Source organism: Oncorhynchus masou, chromosome 24, assembly GCF_036934945.1.
Source record: "Oncorhynchus masou masou isolate Uvic2021 chromosome 24, UVic_Omas_1.1, whole genome shotgun sequence".
Taxonomy (NCBI): Eukaryota; Metazoa; Chordata; class Actinopteri; order Salmoniformes; family Salmonidae; genus Oncorhynchus; species Oncorhynchus masou.
The window spans coordinates 31,614,578-31,633,782 of NC_088235.1; the positions used below are offsets into that span (position 1 = coordinate 31,614,578).

Genomic DNA, 19,205 nt, shown 5'->3' on the forward strand with positions numbered 1-19,205 from the left:
ACACTGTCTCTCAGTCTCTAAAACAGTTTGATGTTGTTAGGACTGGAGCACTACCAGACACTGTCTCTCAGTCTCTAAAACAGTTTGATGTTGTTAGGACTGGAGCAATACCAGACACTGTCTCTCAGTCTCTAAAACAGTTTGATGTTGTTAGGACTGGAGCACTACCAGACACTGTCTCTCAGTCTCTAAAACAGTTTGATGTTGTTAGGACTGGAGCAATACCAGACACTGTCTCTCAGTCTCTAAAACAGTTTGATGTTGTTAGGACTGGAGCACTACCAGACACTGTCTCTCAGTCTCTAAAACAGTTTGATGTTGTTAGGACTGGAGCAATACCAGACACTGTCTCTCAGTCTCTAAAACAGTTTGATGTTGTTAGGACTGGAGCAATACCAGACACTGTCTCTCAGTCTCTAAAACAGTTTGATGTTGTTAGGACTGGAGCAATACCAGACACTGTCTCTCAGTCTCTAAAACAGTTTGATGTTGTTAGGACTGGAGCAATACCAGACACTGTCTCTCAGTCTCTAAAACAGTTTGATGTTGTTAGGACTGGAGCACTACCAGACACTGTCTCTCAGTCTCTAAAACAGTTTGATGTTGTTAGGACTGGAGCACTACCAGACACTGTCTCTCAGTCTCTAAAGCAGTTTGATGTTGTTGGGACTGGAGCAATACCAGACACTGTCTCTCAGTCTCTAAAACAGTTTGATGTTGTTAGGACTGGAGCAATACCAGACACTGTCTCTCAGTCTCTAAAACAGTTTGATGTTGTTAGGACTGGAGCACTACCAGACACTGTCTCTCAGTCTCTAAAACAGTTTGATGTTGTTAGGACTGGAGCACTACCAGACACTGTCTCTCAGTCTCTAAAACAGTTTGATGTTGTTAGGACTGGAGCACTACCAGACACTGTCTCTCAGTCTCTAAAACAGTTTGATGTTGTTAGGACTGGAGCAATACCAGACACTGTCTCTCAGTCTCTAAAACAGTTTGATGTTGTTAGGACTGGAGCACTACCAGACACTGTCTCTCAGTCTCTAAAACAGTTTGATGTTGTTAGGACTGGAGCAATACCAGACACTGTCTCTCAGTCTCTAAAACAGTTTGATGTTGTTAGGACTGGAGCAATACCAGACACTGTCTCTCAGTCTCTAAAACAGTTTGATGTTGTTAGGACTGGAGCAATACCAGACACTGTCTCTCAGTCTCTAAAACAGTTTGATGTTGTTAGGACTGGAGCAATACCAGACACTGTCTCTCAGTCTCTAAAACAGTTTGATGTTGTTAGGACTGGAGCAATACCAGACACTGTCTCTCAGTCTCTAAAACAGTTTGATGTTGTTAGGACTGGAGCAATACCAGACACTGTCTCTCAGTCTCTAAAACAGTTTGATGTTGTTAGGACTGGAGCAATACCAGACACTGTCTCTCAGTCTCTAAAACAGTTTGATGTTGTTAGGACTGGAGCAATACCAGACACTGTCTCTCAGTCTCTAAAACAGTTTGATGTTGTTAGGACTGGAGCAATATCAGACACTGTCTCTCAGTCTCTAAAACAGTTTGATGTTGTTGGGACTGTAGAAAGTTGATGTCATTTTCAAAACAGACTATGGGAGGTGCTCAGTACTACATAGAGTCATGGCTACATGGAACTCTATTCCATATCAGATAACTGATGCAAGTAGCAGAATCCGCAGAATCAGAATATTTTGAAATGTAATGTCATGTAATATTGTATATAACTGCCGTAATGTTGCTGGACCCCTTGAAGAGTAGCTGCCGCCTTGACAAAATACCAGGGCAAGCCAGTGTAACTGTTAAACTGCTTGCTATACACTGTACGGTGTGATTGTCGAAGCTTTACTAACATCTTAGTTCTATTAGCTATGTTGACTATGATGTTAATATGGTGACAACAATGTAGGCTATGTAGCGCTTAGAGGTTATGGTATGAAGGTTTGGCGTGGAATTATTATTATTTTTGCCTCGTCACAGACAGCTGTTTTGTTGTCCACTGAAGTCCATACTCGAAGGGAGAATGTGAGAGGAGGAGAGGGTGTAGATCCGAGAAGGAATTATACAATGAGGAAAGTGATGATGCTGTTTGTATGTGGCTGCTATGAAAATTTACTGTGTGTGCAGGTGAAAAACCTTTCTTGAATGGAAGTAAACAGAATGAAGTGTGGATAAGCCTACCTGAATTTGTTCAATAGAAACTCTCGTTTGCAACTGTTTGGACTAATGATTACACCCTAGATCAGCTAGATGCCGGCAGGATTATGCAAGGCGGTATTGAATGTGTCACTGTTTGTCACCTTGATTACTCCAATTTGTCTCTCTACCTGTGCACACAGGTCATAAACTTAGATTTGTAGGCTAGTATTAACCTCATGATGGGTATAGGGAAAATTCAAGTATCATATAATAGCCTAAACCTATCGATGTTACATTGAGCCGGGTGAATGGAAAATTAATGCGTGTCCAAAATTCTGTAATAGAAATAATGCCATGCTCATAAATGTTTTAAATAAATCGTCCTCCCTCATCTTAAACAGCACAGACTGCCAATGATCTGAACATTTTATCGCCCGGATCAGGGAAGAGCACAGCTGCTCTGCTGTGGCAAAGTAATCAACACAAATGAGTTACAAACGAGGTAGGAAGAGGCGCACACACACACTCTCACACACACACACACACACTAGCTATCCCAGCTACTGCAGCAGTAAAGTTCCAGATAATGTCACATGGTTTCCAAGAAGCCAGAAAGTGAGTGAGGCGTGGACCTTGCCCATTGTGACACTCAGGCTGCGTCTGAAATGGCACCCTATTCCCTATGTAGTGCATTCTTTTGAACAGGGCCTCATGGGCCCTCATGGGCTTTAGCCAAAAGCAGTGCAATATAGGGAGTATGGTGCCATTTGGGACACACCCTCAGTCTCTGCCCAAACAGACTGATGGGAAACTCAAGCTGTAGAGAACAAAGCGGACTTGATCCATGGGGATGGATGTCTCTGTTCTGTTCTGGTCCTCAGGCACATCCCTCTTTTCTTTCACTATTCTGCTGGCTGGGGGAAAAGACTCTGTACTGTAAGCCTGGGATCTCTCTCTCTCTCTGGACTCTCTCTTTTCGTCTCTCTCTCTCTCGCTCTCTCTCTCTCTCTCTCTGCTTAGTTTTAATCAAACCACAGTCTCCTATAGCTAGTGGGAACGTTGCCATAGAGGGATTGATATAGTGCTCTTGCTGGGATGTGGGTAAATAGAACCGTTTGTCACCCTGGCTGGCTCTTTTTGACTTGAGTAGTAGGTAGGCCTTACATCATGGCCAGAAGTTGTTCCATCAGCTGTTCTCTTCCATCCTGGAGCCAAGTAGAAGTTAATGAATGTGCTAAGGCTTTGTGTTGTGCTGGGTGACAGGCCAGGGGGTTATGGATGTTCGTGGCTTTAAAGGGGCAATCTGCAATTGGTTTATCTTTTTTTTTTAACTTAAATGAATGATGTGAAGTTCTATTATTATTCAACAAAAAAATGTAGTGGGTAGATCAGCTTTAATATTGCAGATTGTGGCTTCTATCAATATAATTGTCTGCATAATTTCCAATCCCCTATACAGTGCATTCAGAAAGTATTCAGACCCCTTGACCTTTTCCACATTTTGTTACGTTACAGCCTTATTCTAAAATTGAATAAATCGTTTTTTCCCTTATCAATCTACACATAATACCCCATAATGACAAAACAAAAACAAGTTTGTAGAAATGCTTGCAAATGTATAAATATTTAAAAACTGAACTACATTCGCATAAGTATTCAGACCCTTTACTCAGTACTTTGTTGATGCACCTTTGGCAGTGATTACAGCATCAGAGTCCTCTTGGGTATTGCAGATCTGCAGATCCTCTCAAGCACTGTCAGGTTGAATGGGGAGCATTGCTGCACAGCTATTTTTCAGGTCTCTTCAGAGATGTTCGATTGGGTTCAAGTCCAATTTCTGGCTGGGCCACTCAAGGACATTCAGAGACTTGTCCCAAAGCCACTCCTGCGCTGTCTTGGCTGTGTGCTTAGGGTCATTGTCCTATTGGAAGGTGAACCTTCGCCCCAGTCTGAGGTCCTAACCTGCTCCAGAGCGCTTTTCATCAAGAATCTCTGTATTTTGCTCCATTCATCTTTCCCTTGATCCTGACTAGTCTCCCAGCCCCTCCTGCTGAAAAACATCCCCACAGCATGATGCTGCCACCACCATGCTTCACTGTAGGGATGATGCCAGGTTCCCTTGAGACGTGACACTTGGTATTCAGGCCAAAGAGTTCAATCTTGGTTTCATCAGACCAGAGAATCTTGTTTCTCATGGTTTGAGTCTTTAGGTGCCTTTTGACAAACTCCAAGTGGGCTGACATGTGCCTTTTACTGAGGAGTGGCTTCCGTCTGGCCACTCTACCAAAAAGGCCTGATTGGCGGAGTGCTGCAGAGATGGTTGTCCTTCGGGAAGGTTCTCCCATTTTCAGAGAGGAACTCTGGTGCTCTGTCAGAGTGACCATCTGGTTCACGGTCACCTCCGTAACCAAGGCCCTTCTCCCCCGATTGCTCAGTTTGGCCGGGCGGCCAGCTCTAGGAAGAGTCTTCGTGGTTCCAAACTTCTTCCGTTTAAGAATGATGGAGGCCACTGTGGTCTTGCTGCAGACATTTTTTTGGTACACTTCCCCAGATCTGTGCCTCGACACTATCCTGTCTTGACCTCATGGCTTGGTTTTTGCTCTGACATGCACTGTCAACTTTGGGGCCTTATATAGACAAGTATGTGCCTTTCCACATCATGTCAAATCAATTGAATTTACCACAAGTGGACTCCAATCAAGTTATAGAAACATCTCATGGATGATCAATGGAAACAGGATGCACCTGAGCTCAATTTCGAGTCTAATGTAAATAAAGTATTTCTGTTTTTTACAATGGGGTGTTTTGTGTAGATTGCTGAGGAAAATTTTTTTATTTAAGCAAATTTAGAGTAAGACTAATGTAACAAAATGTGGGAAAAGTCAAGGGGTCTGAACACTTTCCGACTCCTTGACTTTATTTGTAAATATATTTATTTTTTAAAGGGGCAATATGTAACTTTTTGGTGACCAAATTAACATAGAAATGGGAGTTATTTTCATTGAAAGCAAGTTTAAGAAGTGGTAGAGCTATTTTGTGTGCTCTATCTCTGCTTCCCGTTCTTAAGGTTCGTTTTGGGTCTTTTACTTTTGGTTTTGTACACTAGCTTCAAACAGCTGAAAATACAATATTTTGCTTATGGAGAATATATTTCACAGCAGTTTAGATGGTACAATGATTCTCTACACTATACTATCTTATTTTGTCACATAAACTGATATTAGGCAAACTATTTGAGTTTTAGAAACCAGGAAATAGCGGAGCGGTTTCTGCATTCCTTCTTTATAATTGGAGTAAACTAATGGACAACAATACTTCTACTTCCAGCCTAAACATACTATTTATATTCTACGGACAGTATATTTTACATTGTTTATCTTGTTTTTTGTTATTTTTTTGTCTAACCCTACAGATACACTCAACCCCTCCCATCCATCTCTGAACACCATCCATGCCATAACATTTTTCAACCGTGCTGTGATGTTTCACAAAACCTTTGAACCTTTCTATTCTCATAGCTTCTACAGATTTTGCTAAGATTATTATTATATTATTGATCGATTGACTACGACTTTTCAAATCACCCAGCAGTGCTATGTGCTATTTGCAGTGTTAGCTTCAGATAAATGTTGCAATTCTTCAGCTACTCCTGAACCGGTGACCAAAAACAAGCAGTACCAAAACAAGTGATCTAATGATTCTGTCTCTTCAATTTGTATTAGTTATATACACATGATATATATGGAGTACATAATACAATGAAATGCTTTCTTGCAAGTTCACCTCAAGTCAATGCAACAACAATAGATAAGTAATTAAGTGAATATAATATCATGCATTTAAGTGCAAAAATGTATGCACCAAGAATATAACTTATTAATGCCTCATTAGCTTAGTTAAACTGTCATACCCCATCAGAACCAACATATAAGCATGCTCCATTGTTTGGAAACAATGTAATTGTAAACAAACACTGTATAACCTCCAACCTTGGTAAGTCCATGGTCCCACCTTGCATCCATAGCTCTATTCATTTGAGAGTGGTTCCATTGCTCCTATCCCTCAGCTGTTTACCCAAACAGTGGTGGGGTGTCCACTTTGTTGTTGTTTGTACTGCAGATTGTCCCTTCAACAAAGTTTTATGTCTTCTGGATGTCGATGGAGTGTGCTCTGGCTCTTCTGTCAGACCCGACCAAAGCCTGTTGTCTGTCCGTATGTCCTCTGTCTGTCTGTTGTCTGCCTGTCGTCTGTCCGTTGTCTGTATGTTGTCTGCCTGTCGTCTGTCCGTCTGTCCTTTGTCTGTATGTTGTCTGCCTGTCGTCTGTCCGTCTGTCCTTTGTCTGTATGTTGTCTGCCTGTCGTCTGTCCGTCTGTATGATGTCTGCCTGTCGTCTGTCCGTCTGTATGTTGTCTGCCAGTCGTCTGTCCGTCTGTCCTTTGTCTGTATGTTGTCTGCCTGTCGTCTGTCCGTCTGTCCTTTGTCTGTATGTTGTCTGCCTGTCGTCTGTCCGTCTGTATGTTGTCTGCCTGTTGTCTGTCCGTCTGTCCTTTGTCTGTATGTTGTCTGCCTGTCGTCTGTCCGTCTGTCCTTTGTCTGTATGTTGTCTGCCTGTCGTCTGTCCGTCTGTATATTGTCTGCCTGTCGTCTGTCCGTCTGTATATTGTCTGCCTGTTGTCTGTCCGTCTGTCCTTTGTCTGTATGTTGTCTGCCTGTCGTCTGTCCGTCTGTATATTGTCTGCCTGTTGTCTGTCCGTCTGTCCTTTGTCTGTATGTTGTCTGCCTGTCGTCTGTCCTTTGTCTGTATGTTGTCTGCCTGTCGTCTGTCCGTCTGTATGTTGTCTGCCTGTCGTCTGTCCGTCTGTCCTTTGTCTGTATGTTGTCTGCCTGTCGTCTGTCCGTCTGTCCTTTGTCTGTATGTTGTCTGCCTGTCGTCTGTCCGTCTGTATGATGTCTGCCTGTCGTCTGTCCGTCTGTATGTTGTCTGCCTGTCGTCTGTCCGTCTGTCCTTTGTCTGTATGTTGTCTGCCTGTCGTCTGTCCGTCTGTCCTTTGTCTGTATGTTGTCTGCCTGTCGTCTGTCCGTCTGTATATTGTCTGCCTGTTGTCTGTCCGTCTGTCCTTTGTCTGTATGTTGTCTGCCTGTCGTCTGTCCGTCTGTATATTGTCTGCCTGTTGTCTGTCCGTCTGTCCTTTGTCTGTATGTTGTCTGCCTGTCGTCTGTCTGTCTGTATATTGTCTGCCTGTTGTCTGTCCGTCTGTCCTTTGTCTGTATGTTGTCTGCCTGTCGTCTGTCCGTCTGTATATTGTCTGCCTGTTGTCTGTCCGTCTGTCCTTTGTCTGTATGTTGTCTGCCTGTCGTCTGTCCGTCTGTATATTGTCTGCCTGTTGTCTGTCCGTCTGTCCTTTGTCTGTATGTTGTCTGCCTGTCGTCTGTCTGTCTGTATATTGTCTGCCTGTTGTCTGTCCGTCTGTCCTTTGTCTGTATGTTGTCTGCCTGTCGTCTGTCCGTCTGTATGTTGTCTGCCTGTTGTCTGTCCGTCTGTATGTTGTCTGCCTGTCGTCTGTCCGTCTGTCCTTTGTCTGTATGTTGTCTGCCTGTCGTCTGTCCGTCTGTCCTTTGTCTGTATGTTGTCTGCCTGTCGTCTGTCTGTCTGTTGTCTGCCTGTTGTCTGTCCGTCTGTCCTTTGTCTGTATGTTGTCTGCCTGTCGTCTGTCTGTCTGTATATTGTCTGCCTGTTGTCTGTCCGTCTGTCCTTTGTCTGTATGTTGTCTGCCTCTCGTCTGTCCGTCTGTCCTTTGTCTGTATGTTGTCTGCCTGTCGTCTGTCCGTCTGTATATTGTCTGCCTGTTGTCTGTCCGTCTGTCCTTTGTCTGTATGTTGTCTGCCTGTCGTCTGTCTGTCTGTATATTGTCTGCCTGTTGTCTGTCCGTCTGTCCTTTGTCTGTATGTTGTCTGCCTGTCGTCTGTCCGTCTGTCCTTTGTCTGTATGTTGTCTGCCTGTCGTCTGTCCGTCTGTATGTTGTCTGCCTGTCGTCTGTCCGTCTGTATGTTGTCTGCCTGTCGTCTGTCCGTCTGTCCTTTGTCTGTATGTTGTCTGCCTGTCGTCTGTCCGTCTGTCCTTTGTCTGTATGTTGTCTGCCTGTCGTCTGTCCGTCTGCATGTTGTCTGCCTGTTGTCTGTCCGTCTGTCCTTTGTCTGTATGTTGTCTGCCTGTCGTCTGTCCGTCTGTCCTTTGTCTGTATGTTGTCTGCCTGTCGTCTGTCCGTCTGTATATTGTCTGCCTGTTGTCTGTCCGTCTGTCCTTTGTCTGTATGTTGTCTGCCTGTCGTCTGTCTGTCTCTCATCTGTCTCTCATCTGAAGTTGAACCAAAGTCTCTTACTGATCTATGAAGATCCCCTTTAAACTAAACCAAGCCTGTGTAGTGTAGTTAGTCACTGAGTAATACACAGCATTGAGGCACAATACTACAGTAGGCTACGGTACTATAGATAATAATGATAATACATTTAATTTGTGAAGTACTTTTATCACACCCAAGGTGCTGATGTAATCAGAGCATGATTAATGAATGTCACTATAAATCTGTGGTGTCAACAGGGTTGGGATTTCACAGACAGCAAAAATACACATTTCCGTTTATTTTTATGTTGAATATCAAAATTTTATTGAATCACAAACACAAACACAAACACAAAACAGGCAGGCCGGTACAACTCACTTCTTACATACATCAGATTAGTTACAGTTACATGTTTGAATTAGTCAACTTCCAGACACATTTTTGTTTTCATGAACAGTAAGGATGTATTGTATAAATGGACTGACTTTAATGTCTTTGTGTCCTGTTTGGCAGGGTCCACCTACAGTGTTTTGTCTACCATGCCGTCTGACTCTGAAAGCAGCACTTCCCTCAGTAGCGCAGGTGAGCCTGGATGGGTTTCTCTCTTTTGGCAGTAGTAGCAAAATTCCCAGGTTTGCTAGAAACTCAAGTTGGAATATTCCTGGAATCAGGCGGAAATAAACAGGAAATCCGGAATCCTCCAACTAGGATTTCTGGAAAAATCCTGTAGTAGTATGAATGTTTGAATATAAATATATTGTTCTTACGGATTAGGAAACTAGGTGAATGTGGTCCAGAGAACTGGCTAACCAACCAGACAGCATGCTATTTCTGACTTTCAGGCAGCACAAACAAGTGATTACACAGATGTGAAAGGATTTACAAAAGCAACCCACCAACCCCCCAGAATGGTTTTCAGTGAGCCATTCTCTCTCTGAGGGAGAGAGATAGAGGCTGTGTACCAAATGGCACCCTATTCCCTACATGGTGCACTACATTTTACCAGAGCCCTATGGGGCCTGGTCACAAGTAGTGCACTATATAGGGAATGAGGTGTCATTTGGGTGGATGCCAGAGGGATTGCCCTGCAGGACAGAGCTACTGAAAGAGGAGAGGGACGCAAGACTCTGTTGTGGTGCTTGTTGTTGTCTTCAGTCAGAGGTCCAGAAAGAAAACATATAGAGCTGTTTTGTTTATGTCAACACTGCAACATAGGCCCTTTGATTTAATGAATTGAGACATGGCTGGAGTGTTGGACTGATTACACTCACAAGTCAACGGTTAAAGGGGCCATCTGGGATTGTTACATCCAAATGAATGGTATATAGCCATTGGTTCTTAAAGACTTCAGCTCCTAACTGCCTCGAGCTTAGTTAAAAAACAGTGTGTCCGCTCTGTTATTGTTTAAATCCCAGGTTGCCCCTTTAAATGTAGTCATGAAGACGTCATGTGCCACATTTTGACCCCTGGTTTGTTGATTATTGTTGTCACATTATTCATAATAACGATGTGCTACTTTACTTTGGATTGTTTGGCTTATGTATTTCATGAAGTATGACACAAGCACTCTCAATCTCCATTGTTGCCTCAAGAGTCCTCCAAATTGACATCTATGCGCTTGTGGAGATCTGAGAGGATTTGACAGGTGCAGCCTAATAAACAATATAGTTATAGCTTCGTCTTGACCTTTGGGCTAGGTGGAGGTAACTTTCACCACACTACTTATACAAATCAAATCCTCTCAGATCTCCACAAGTGCGTAGGGCAGGGAGAGGGTTTAGGGGTCGATTTGGGATTGGGCCTATGTCGGGTAAGGGCCCTTGCCACCTGTGGTATGCTGACTGCGGAAAGAGCGATCTCTGTCTCAATTTTTGCCTTGAATCTTCTTATGTCTTCTGAGGCCCAATCCCAAATTGACCCTATTGCCCTATGCACTTCACATCATCTATGTTGGTGTTAGCGCCCTAGCCATCAGTGACAGTCTGACTGTGACAGGTACCATGGGTCAAGCCTCGTCCCCTCCTCCAGCCCATATGGAGAACCGCCACGGTCAGATGAGTGAGAAGATGGAAGCGGTTCTGTTCCAGCTGAGACAGGTGACCCGCGAGAGGGACGAGCTGCGTAAACGCCTGGCCTTGTCCTCGCCCGGCACCACCTTCGATGACTGCAGGTACAGTAGAACTCTTGGTAGAGACAGAACCGCTGTAGTTATTGCAGTTACACTACTCTACACCGGGGATTCCCAAACTGTGGGATGCCCCCCTACAGGGCTGGGCTCTACAATTTTGTTGGATGCATTTTCTGTTTGTTTTGGTTGTGTTTCAGATTATTTTGTGCCCAATAGAAATGAATGGTAAATAATGTATTGTGTCATTTTGGAGTCACTTTTATTGTAAATAAGAATAGAATATGTTTCTAAACACATTAATGTGGATGCTACCATGGTTACAGATAGTCCTGAATGAATCGTGAATAATGATGAGTGAGATAGTTAGTCGCACAAATACCATAACCCAAGACATGCTAGCCTCTCACCATTATAATAACGGGAGGTTAGCATTTTTTGGGGGGGTGGTATGATATTTGTGTGTCGATAACTGATGCAAAATGTTCTGTCTGCCAACAAGAGGCGTGTGAACAGTTTGTGTCATGAACAGTGCTATTGCACTGGATGTTCCTCAATGCTGGAAGGGTGAAGACCTGAGGGAAGAAGTTAGGGAACCCTTTCCCTACAACCCTGACTATAGACAGAGCCTGGCCTTCACCTGGGACCACCTTCGATGGGGGTGGATTATTACAATATAATAAGAGACAGAAGCACAATAACTACTGTAGGTACAGGACTCACTACAGAGTCAGGCGATGTACTTGCCTGACATCACTTAGAACCGTTCTAGACAGACACTCAGCCAACAGATAACACCCTCACCAGGGAAGACCACACTCAGCCAACAGATAACACCCTCACCAGGGAAGACCACCCTCAGCCAACAGATAACACCCTCACCAGGGAAGACCACCCTCAGCCAACAGATAACACGCTCACCAGGGATGACCACCCTCAGCCAACAGATAACACCCTCACCAGGGAAGACCACCCTCAGCCAACAGATAACACGCTCACCAGGGATGACCACCCTCAGCCAACAGATAACACCCTCACCAGGGATGACCACCCTCAGCCAACAGATAACACCCTCACCAGGGATGACCACCCTCAGCCAACAGATAACACGCTCACCAGGGATGACCACCCTCAGCCAACAGATAACACCCTCACCAGGGATGACCACCCTCAGCCAACAGATAACACCCTCACCAGGGATGACCACCCTCAGCCAACAGATAACACGCTCACCAGGGATGACCACCCTCAGCCAACAGATAACACCCTCACCAGGGAAGACCACCCTCAGCCAACAGATAACACCCTCACCAGGGATGACCACCCTCAGCCAACAGATAACACCCTCACCAGGGATGACCACCCTCAGCCAACAGATAACACCCTCACCAGGGAAGACCACCCTCAGCCAACAGATAACACCCTCACCAGGGAAGACCACCCTCAGCCAACAGATAACACGCTCACCAGGGATGACCACCCTCAGCCAACAGATAACACCCTCACCAGGGAAGACCACCCTCAGCCAACAGATAACACCCTCACCAGGGAAGACCACCCTCAGCCAACAGATAACACGCTCACCAGGGAAGACCACCCTCAGCCAACAGATAACACCCTCACCAGGGAAGACCACCCTCAGCCAACAGATAACACCCTCACCAGGGATGACCACCCTCAGCCAACAGATAACACGCTCACCAGGGAAGACCACCCTCAGCCAACAGATAACACCCTCACCAGGTAAGACCACCCTCAGCCAACAGATAACACCCTCACCAGGGATGACCACCCTCAGCCAACAGATAACACGCTCACCAGGGAAGACCACCCTCAGCCAACAGATAACACCCTCACCAGGGAAGACCACCCTCAGCCAACAGATAACACCCTCACCAGGGAAGACCACCCTCAGCCAACAGATAACACCCTCACCAGGGAAGACCACCCTCAGCCAACAGATAACACGCTCACCAGGGATGACCACCCTCAGCCAACAGATAACACGCTCACCAGGGATGACCACCTCTTTATTCCTACAAAGTCACTCTACCGCCAGAATCAGAGAAGTAAAAGCAAAAAAAGGTGATGCTAAATGGGATCCACATTTTGTGAGCTCAGCAACTCTGTTAAAACATTAAACAAGAGTATGTATTTTGAATGAAGCTACTCGTCTCCACCTCTCTCATAACCACACACCCACACCATAGTGTTCTGCACTTTAATCTGCTCCTGGGGGGCTTGGTTCTGATACGTCACTCTTTTCTGTCATCTCTCGTTTGTGTGTGTGTGTGTGTGTGTGTGTGTGTGCATCCATTTGTGTGTGTGTGTGTGTGTGAGAACCAGGCCCAACACCAAGTCAGGCCAGGACTACGAGCATCTGAAGCTGCAGTGTATGAAGGCCATGGTGGACCTGCAGTCCTTACAGAACCAACACAGCACAACACTGAAGAGATGTGAGGAGGCCGTGAAGAAAGCTGACTTCTACCAGTGAGTGATACACACACACACACACACACACACACACACACACACACACACACACACACACACACACACCCTTTTCTAATCTACCAGTGAGTGGTCGAGTGCAGACCTGGGTTCAAATACTATTTAGAACTATTTCAAATGCCTTGTGCATTCAATTGCCTGGAGTGCCAGGTGGATAGGGTTAGCTCGCACCCAAAGTGTTTGACAGTATTTCAAATAGTATTTGAACCCCGGTCTGTAGTGAAGTGCATAGGAGTGGTTGGGGTCCATAAATATTTGAGCCTTGTCCCAGCTCATTTATGTTGTGTGCTCTGAATCTCTCTGTTCTAACATTTACATTTACATTTACATTTAAGTCATTTAGCAGACGCTCTTATCCAGAGCGACTTACAAATTGGTGAATTCACCTTCTGACATCCAGTGGAACAGCCACTTTACAATAGTGCATCTAAATCATTAAGGGGGGGGGTGGTGAGAAGGATTACTTATCCTATCCTAGGTATTCCTTGAAGAGGTGGGGTTTCAGGTGTCTCCGGAAGGTGGTGATTGACTCCGCTGTCCTGGCGTCGTGAGGGAGTTTGTTCCACCATTGGGGGGCCAGAGCAGCGAACAGTTTTGACTGGGCTGAGCGGGAACTGTACTTCCTCAATGGTAGGGAGGCGAGCAGGCCAGAGGTGGATGAACGCAGTGCCCTTGCTTGGGTGTAGGGCCTGATCAGAGCCTGGAGGTACTGCGGTGCCGTTCCCCTCACAGCTCCGTAGGCAAGCACCATGGTCTTGTAGCGGATGCGAGCTTCAACTGGAAGCCAGTGGAGAGAGTGGAGGAGCGGGGTGACGTGAGAGAACTTGGGAAGGTTGAACACCAGACGGGCTGCGGCGTTCTGGATGAGTTGTAGGGGTTTAATGGCACAGGCAGGGAGCCCAGCCAACAGCGAGTTGCAGTAATCCAGACGGGAGATGACAAGTGCCTGGATTAGGACCTGCGCCGCTTCCTGTGTGAGGCAGGGTCGTACTCTGCGGATGTTGTAGAGCATGAACCTACAGGAACGGGCCACCGCCATGATGTTGGTTGAGAACGACAGGGTGTTGTCCAGGATCACGCCAAGGTTCTTAGCGCTCTGGGAGGAGGACACAATGGAGTTGTCAACCGTGATGGCGAGATCATGGAACGGGCAGTCCTTCCCCGGGAGGAAGAGCAGCTCCGTCTTGCCGAGGTTCAGCTTGAGGTGGTGATCCGTCATCCACACTGATATGTCTGCCAGACATGCAATCAGGTGATGGAATAAATGGATGGGCTTTTAACCTGTGTTTGTCCCTCTTATGAGATCTGTGCGTCAGATTGCACAGAACATGTTTTCCCGAGGGGTAAGAGGTCAACCAATCTCGTGTCCCATTCCAAATGCTCCTGCTCAGTTAAACCATCATCCCAATCCTTTGACACCAGGGATTTTAGAAATTCAAGTGAGCAGAGCCACTGCTTTTCTGTCAGAAAGATCAGATCATGACTGTTCTGGCCTGCGTTGTAAATGGCAACTTATTCCCTATTTAGTCTACTACATTTGACAAGGACCCATAGGTTGCACTGTGTAGGGAATAGGGTGCCATTTGGGATGCATAGCTTGTCTCTTTTACACTCTCCATTATGATGTGTTGAAATCTGTCTAGTGCAGAATTAGATCTGGTGTTTTAATGTTTAACATTGTTTTATGTACTTGATCATTTTCCATTTAATACAGTGTTGGCAGGCTTTTTTAAGCAAAGTATTCAAGCCACCAGCAATAACTGGAGGTTGAACTGCTTGAATTAAGGATTCTGCACTTGCCTCTTCCATTGACAGTCATGAATATTGGAATGGGTGCGGTACTCATTGAACGTCAATTTGCCTGACAGTTGTGCTACCCATTCATCATGATCCATTCCAACTAATGGCACAGCAAGCTTCATACTAATATACAATCACTCAATTTTCTCTCTCTTTTGTTATCCTCATAAAATATACTTACATTTTGAGCAACATATTAAGTTGGATTCCTTCTTACATTATTTTGGTAAAATTAAATCAACAAATAATTGAAATGACTTGCATTATTTTATTTTGTAAGATATTTCAACACTTTATTGAGACAGTTCTGAAATGACAGAGGAGGTAGAGATAGGTGGGAGAAACAGATTGAAGGGTTGGAGCAGGGAACCCCGGTCTTCGTGGGAAGAGGGGTGACGTGTATCTAAACCAGGTGACTTACCCCTAGACCACAGACTCTGCACGACTTGCATTCATTTGGATTATGTTGGTTGTTTTTTTTGTTGTCGATTACAATTCACCCCAGAATCATTTCTTACAGTGTGGCTGTGTGGTTGAGTGAGCAAAATTCCAATGTACCATCTTACTACCCCTAATCTGTCTAAATAAAGCATTGAGAAAATAAATATTCTCCATAGGCCCTTATCATCAATTAATATTTAGGATATAAACCATTTGCATTTCTAAACCATTGAAAGGGGATACCTAGTCAACCCAACCCTGTATGAGAAACACAGTTTTATTATTTTGATGCTGCCTTTTACATGCACTGAAACCCTCAAAAGTGTTTTAACAACACTCTTAAAAACACCAATATTCAGATTGAAGAACCACTTTGGGTGTTTCAGAGTACTTCATTTATGTTTTTAAACACATTCTTGGTATTAAAACACTTACATTGGGTTTACTTTTCAACACCAGATCTCAGCTTAGGTGCACTATTTTTCAGTTTCATCACACAATCATGGTGTTTTGAGACTTTCTATTTTTATAGTGTACAAGCACTGACTTTGCTGATAGCTACTTTATTGAGGAAAAGAAAGGCATGAGGAGAGGGGGCCGGATGTTCTCTCTGTCTGTCCATTTGTGTGATTTAATGATGTCTGCCATACTGTCTCAATAGTGTGGGGACAACCAACCTAACAGCTGGGGCAGAATGTAAAACAGACAGATGAAGGATTAGCCCCAATGTTTAAGCCTCTGCCTCGAGGTCCAGGCCATGTTTGTCTTCATCTGTGGCTGCAGCAGGAAAAAAAAGTATTTATTTATTTACTAACAAGTCTGCTTCTGGAGTGGACTTGCCCGTTTGGGATAAAAAGCAACTGTCCACAAAGGACTGGTAGATTGTTCCTTTAAAGCTTGAGAAAATGTTTCTTCACCAAACTGCTCACAAGTTCGAAGTTTCACAATTTTGAACAGTGGATTGTGAAGCACACCCATGTAGTTTGCGCTGTGTGAATGCTCCTACCTGCTCATTGTAGCACATGAAATACAACACCTATTAAAAAGAGAACACATGCCACTGCCAGGGTCGATGCACGTTGAAGTCAGTGTATCTTTTTCCTGTTTGCAGCACGCTCCACAGCCGCCTGGCCGACGAGCTGTCTCCGCTGAAGGAGGAGCTGGATGCTGTGAGGCAGGTAAGTTATCTGTATTCCAAGTATACCTGTACTTTGTAGCATAGCAGATTTCCCTATTGGGATACTACCGTACTCTATTCGATTCAATCCAGTTCTATTTCATTCTGTTCTGCAGGACAACATCCAGCTGGTCAGAGAACACAACCATGTGAAACAGAGCTGTGAGGAGATGAGGAGACTACATGATGAGGACCAGAGAGAGCTGGGAGACATGAGGCTGCTTCACCAACAGGTATTGGAGTAGAATACACACTCACCCTGACATGCTCAAGGTTTTTGGGTCAGGGTCCTCTCTTTGGGTCCAGGGTCCTCTATCTGGGTCCAGGGACATCTCTTTAGATCAGGGTCCTCTCTTTTGGTCCAGGGTCCTCTCTTTGGTCCAGGGTCCTCTCTTTGGTCCAGGGTCCTCTCTTTTGGTCCAGGGTCCTCTCTCTGGGTCCAGGGACCTCTCTTTAGATCAGGGTCCTCTCTTTGGTCCAGGGTCCTCTCTTTGGTCCAGGGTCCTCTCTTTTGGTTCAGGGTCCTCTCTTTGGTCCAGGGTCCTCTCTCTGGGTCCAGGGTCCTCTCTTTGGTCCAGGGTCCTCTCTTTGGTCCAGGGTCCTCTCTTTTGGTCCAGGGTCCTCTCTTTTGGTCCAGGGTCCTCTCTTTTGGTTCAGGGTCCTCTCTTTGGTCCAGGGTCCTCTCTCTGGGTCCAGGGTCCTCTCTTTGGTCCAGGGTCCTCTCTTTGGTCCAGGGTCCTCTCTTTTGGTTCAGGGTCCTCTCTTTGGTCCAGGGTCCTCTCTTTGGTCCAGGGTCCTCTCTGGGTCCAGGGTTCTCTCTTTGGTCCAGGGTCCTCTCTTTGGTCCAGGGTCCTCTCTTTTGGTTCAGGGTCCTCTCTTTTGGTCCAGGGTCCTCTCTTTTGGTCCAGGGTCCTCTCTTTGGATCAGGGTCCTCTCTCTGGGTCCAGGGTCCTCTCTTTGGTCCAGGGTCCTCTCTTTTGGTCCAGGGTCCTCTCTTTGGATCAGGGTCCTCTCTCTGGGTCCAGGGTCCTCTCTTTGGTCCAGGGTCCTCTCTTTTGGTCCAGGGTCCTCTCTTTTAGTCAAGGGTCCTCTCTTTTGGTACAGGGTCCTCTCTTTTGGTCCAGGGTCCTCTCTTTGGTCCAGGGTCCTCTCTTTTGGATCAGGGTCCTCTCTTTTGGATCAGGGTCCTCTCTTTTGGTCCAGGGTCCTCTCTTTTGGATAAGGGTCCTCTCTTTTGGATCAGGGTCCTCTCTTTTGGTCCAGGGTCCTCTCTTTTGGTCCAGGGTCCTCTCTTTTGGATCAGGGTCCTCTCTTTTGGATCAGGGTCCTCTCTTTTGGTCCAGGGTCCTCTCTTTTGGTCCAGGATCCTCTCTTTGGATCAGGGTCCTCTCTCTGGGTCCAGGGTCCTCTCTTTGGGTCCAGGGTCCTCTCTTTTGGTCCAGGGTCCTCTCTTTTGGTCCAGGGTCCTCTCTTAGGGTCCAGGGTCCTCTCGTTGGGTCCAGGGGGTGGCAGCTAGCATAGAAGTTATAGAAGCAGGCCAGCGACCAGAGCGTTGACAGTTCGAATCCCTGGTTTGATGGGAACTTTGGCGAAACCTTTGCCGTCTATTCTTGTACTGACTGACATTTCTTTTGACCTTTCTTGAAATAACTTTTTTGGAATCTGACATATGAGACAGATTCTACATGTTCTGCCCATTTAGGACCATTAGCACGGTCAGACCAGCTCATTCCACTATGTCGCCATAGCGATCAGAAATGCCTTCAAATTAGACATAACCAAATTATTATTAATGAATTATTTTTAATTAAATCAACCATTTAGTTTCTCTCATTGCTGCTCTGGTTGCACCTCAAGTGACGCCCTATTCCCTTAATAGTTAACTCTTTTGACCAGTGTCCATAGGGGCCTGAAGAGAATAAGGTGTCATTTGGGACGCACACTCTGTAGGATCTGTTTTAGCTCTCATTATAGTTTGAACCCTTGGTTCAGATCGTTAAATGTTTGTCAGTCATATCTAACGTGTTCATGGGGAATGCTTTCAATACCAGTTTGATCAGTAGGTGCCTAATTGGTCAGGTCCCAAATGACACCCTATTCCCTATATAGTGCTCTACTTTTGACCAGGCCCTGGTCCAAAGTAGTGCACTATAAAGGGAAATGGGTGCCATTTGGGGCATTAAACATTGTCTACCCAAAGATGGGATTGCTGATGAGCTCATGAGATGTCATTACTAAGTAAACTAGCATCAAACAGCATAGAAATTCACAATCAAATGAGCCTGATGTCAATTCAAATTAGGCTGCCGTTGTGAATTACGTCTGTAAAGGATTTTCTGAGCGAGCCAATGCCATGCGGTAGAGGTGCAGAAAATGCCTCATGTAGCTTTTGCCTGATACCCATGTTGAATATACGTAATGCAAAAATCATACAAACATGTGCCAATTTTATCCAAAGCGCTTTATAGTCCAGTCAGTGCATCCAATTGTTGTAACCTACTGTATGTGACTGTTCATCCTGTGGGATGTCCGTTATTATGACACACTACATACTTTACGTCCATTCATATTTTTATCCTTTTCTTTAGTTGAGTCATTTTAAAACCATCGCAGTAGAAGTGCAGTGGAGCCAGAGAGGCACATTATAAA

The 19,205-nt window shown here is 45.3% G+C and overlaps 1 protein-coding gene across 4 annotated transcripts in view; it reads left to right on the forward strand.

Moving 5' to 3' along the window:
- The window catches only part of LOC135512050 (disks large homolog 5-like), a 137,191-nt gene that overhangs the window by 51,855 nt on the left and 66,131 nt on the right, over positions 1-19,205 (forward strand). For 2 of the 4 annotated variants that reach the window (XM_064933658.1, XM_064933656.1), the window contains exons 2-6: positions 9,016-9,084; positions 10,498-10,672; positions 12,974-13,117; positions 16,491-16,557; positions 16,673-16,789. In XM_064933658.1, the coding sequence (XP_064789730.1) occupies positions 9,042-9,084; positions 10,498-10,672; positions 12,974-13,117; positions 16,491-16,557; positions 16,673-16,789 (546 nt within the window). In that variant the 5' untranslated portion in view covers positions 9,016-9,041. The remainder of the gene's footprint in view (positions 1-9,015; positions 9,085-10,497; positions 10,673-12,973; positions 13,118-16,490; positions 16,558-16,672; positions 16,790-19,205) is intronic. The other 2 variants (XM_064933659.1, XM_064933657.1) reach the window with 1 other exon arrangement.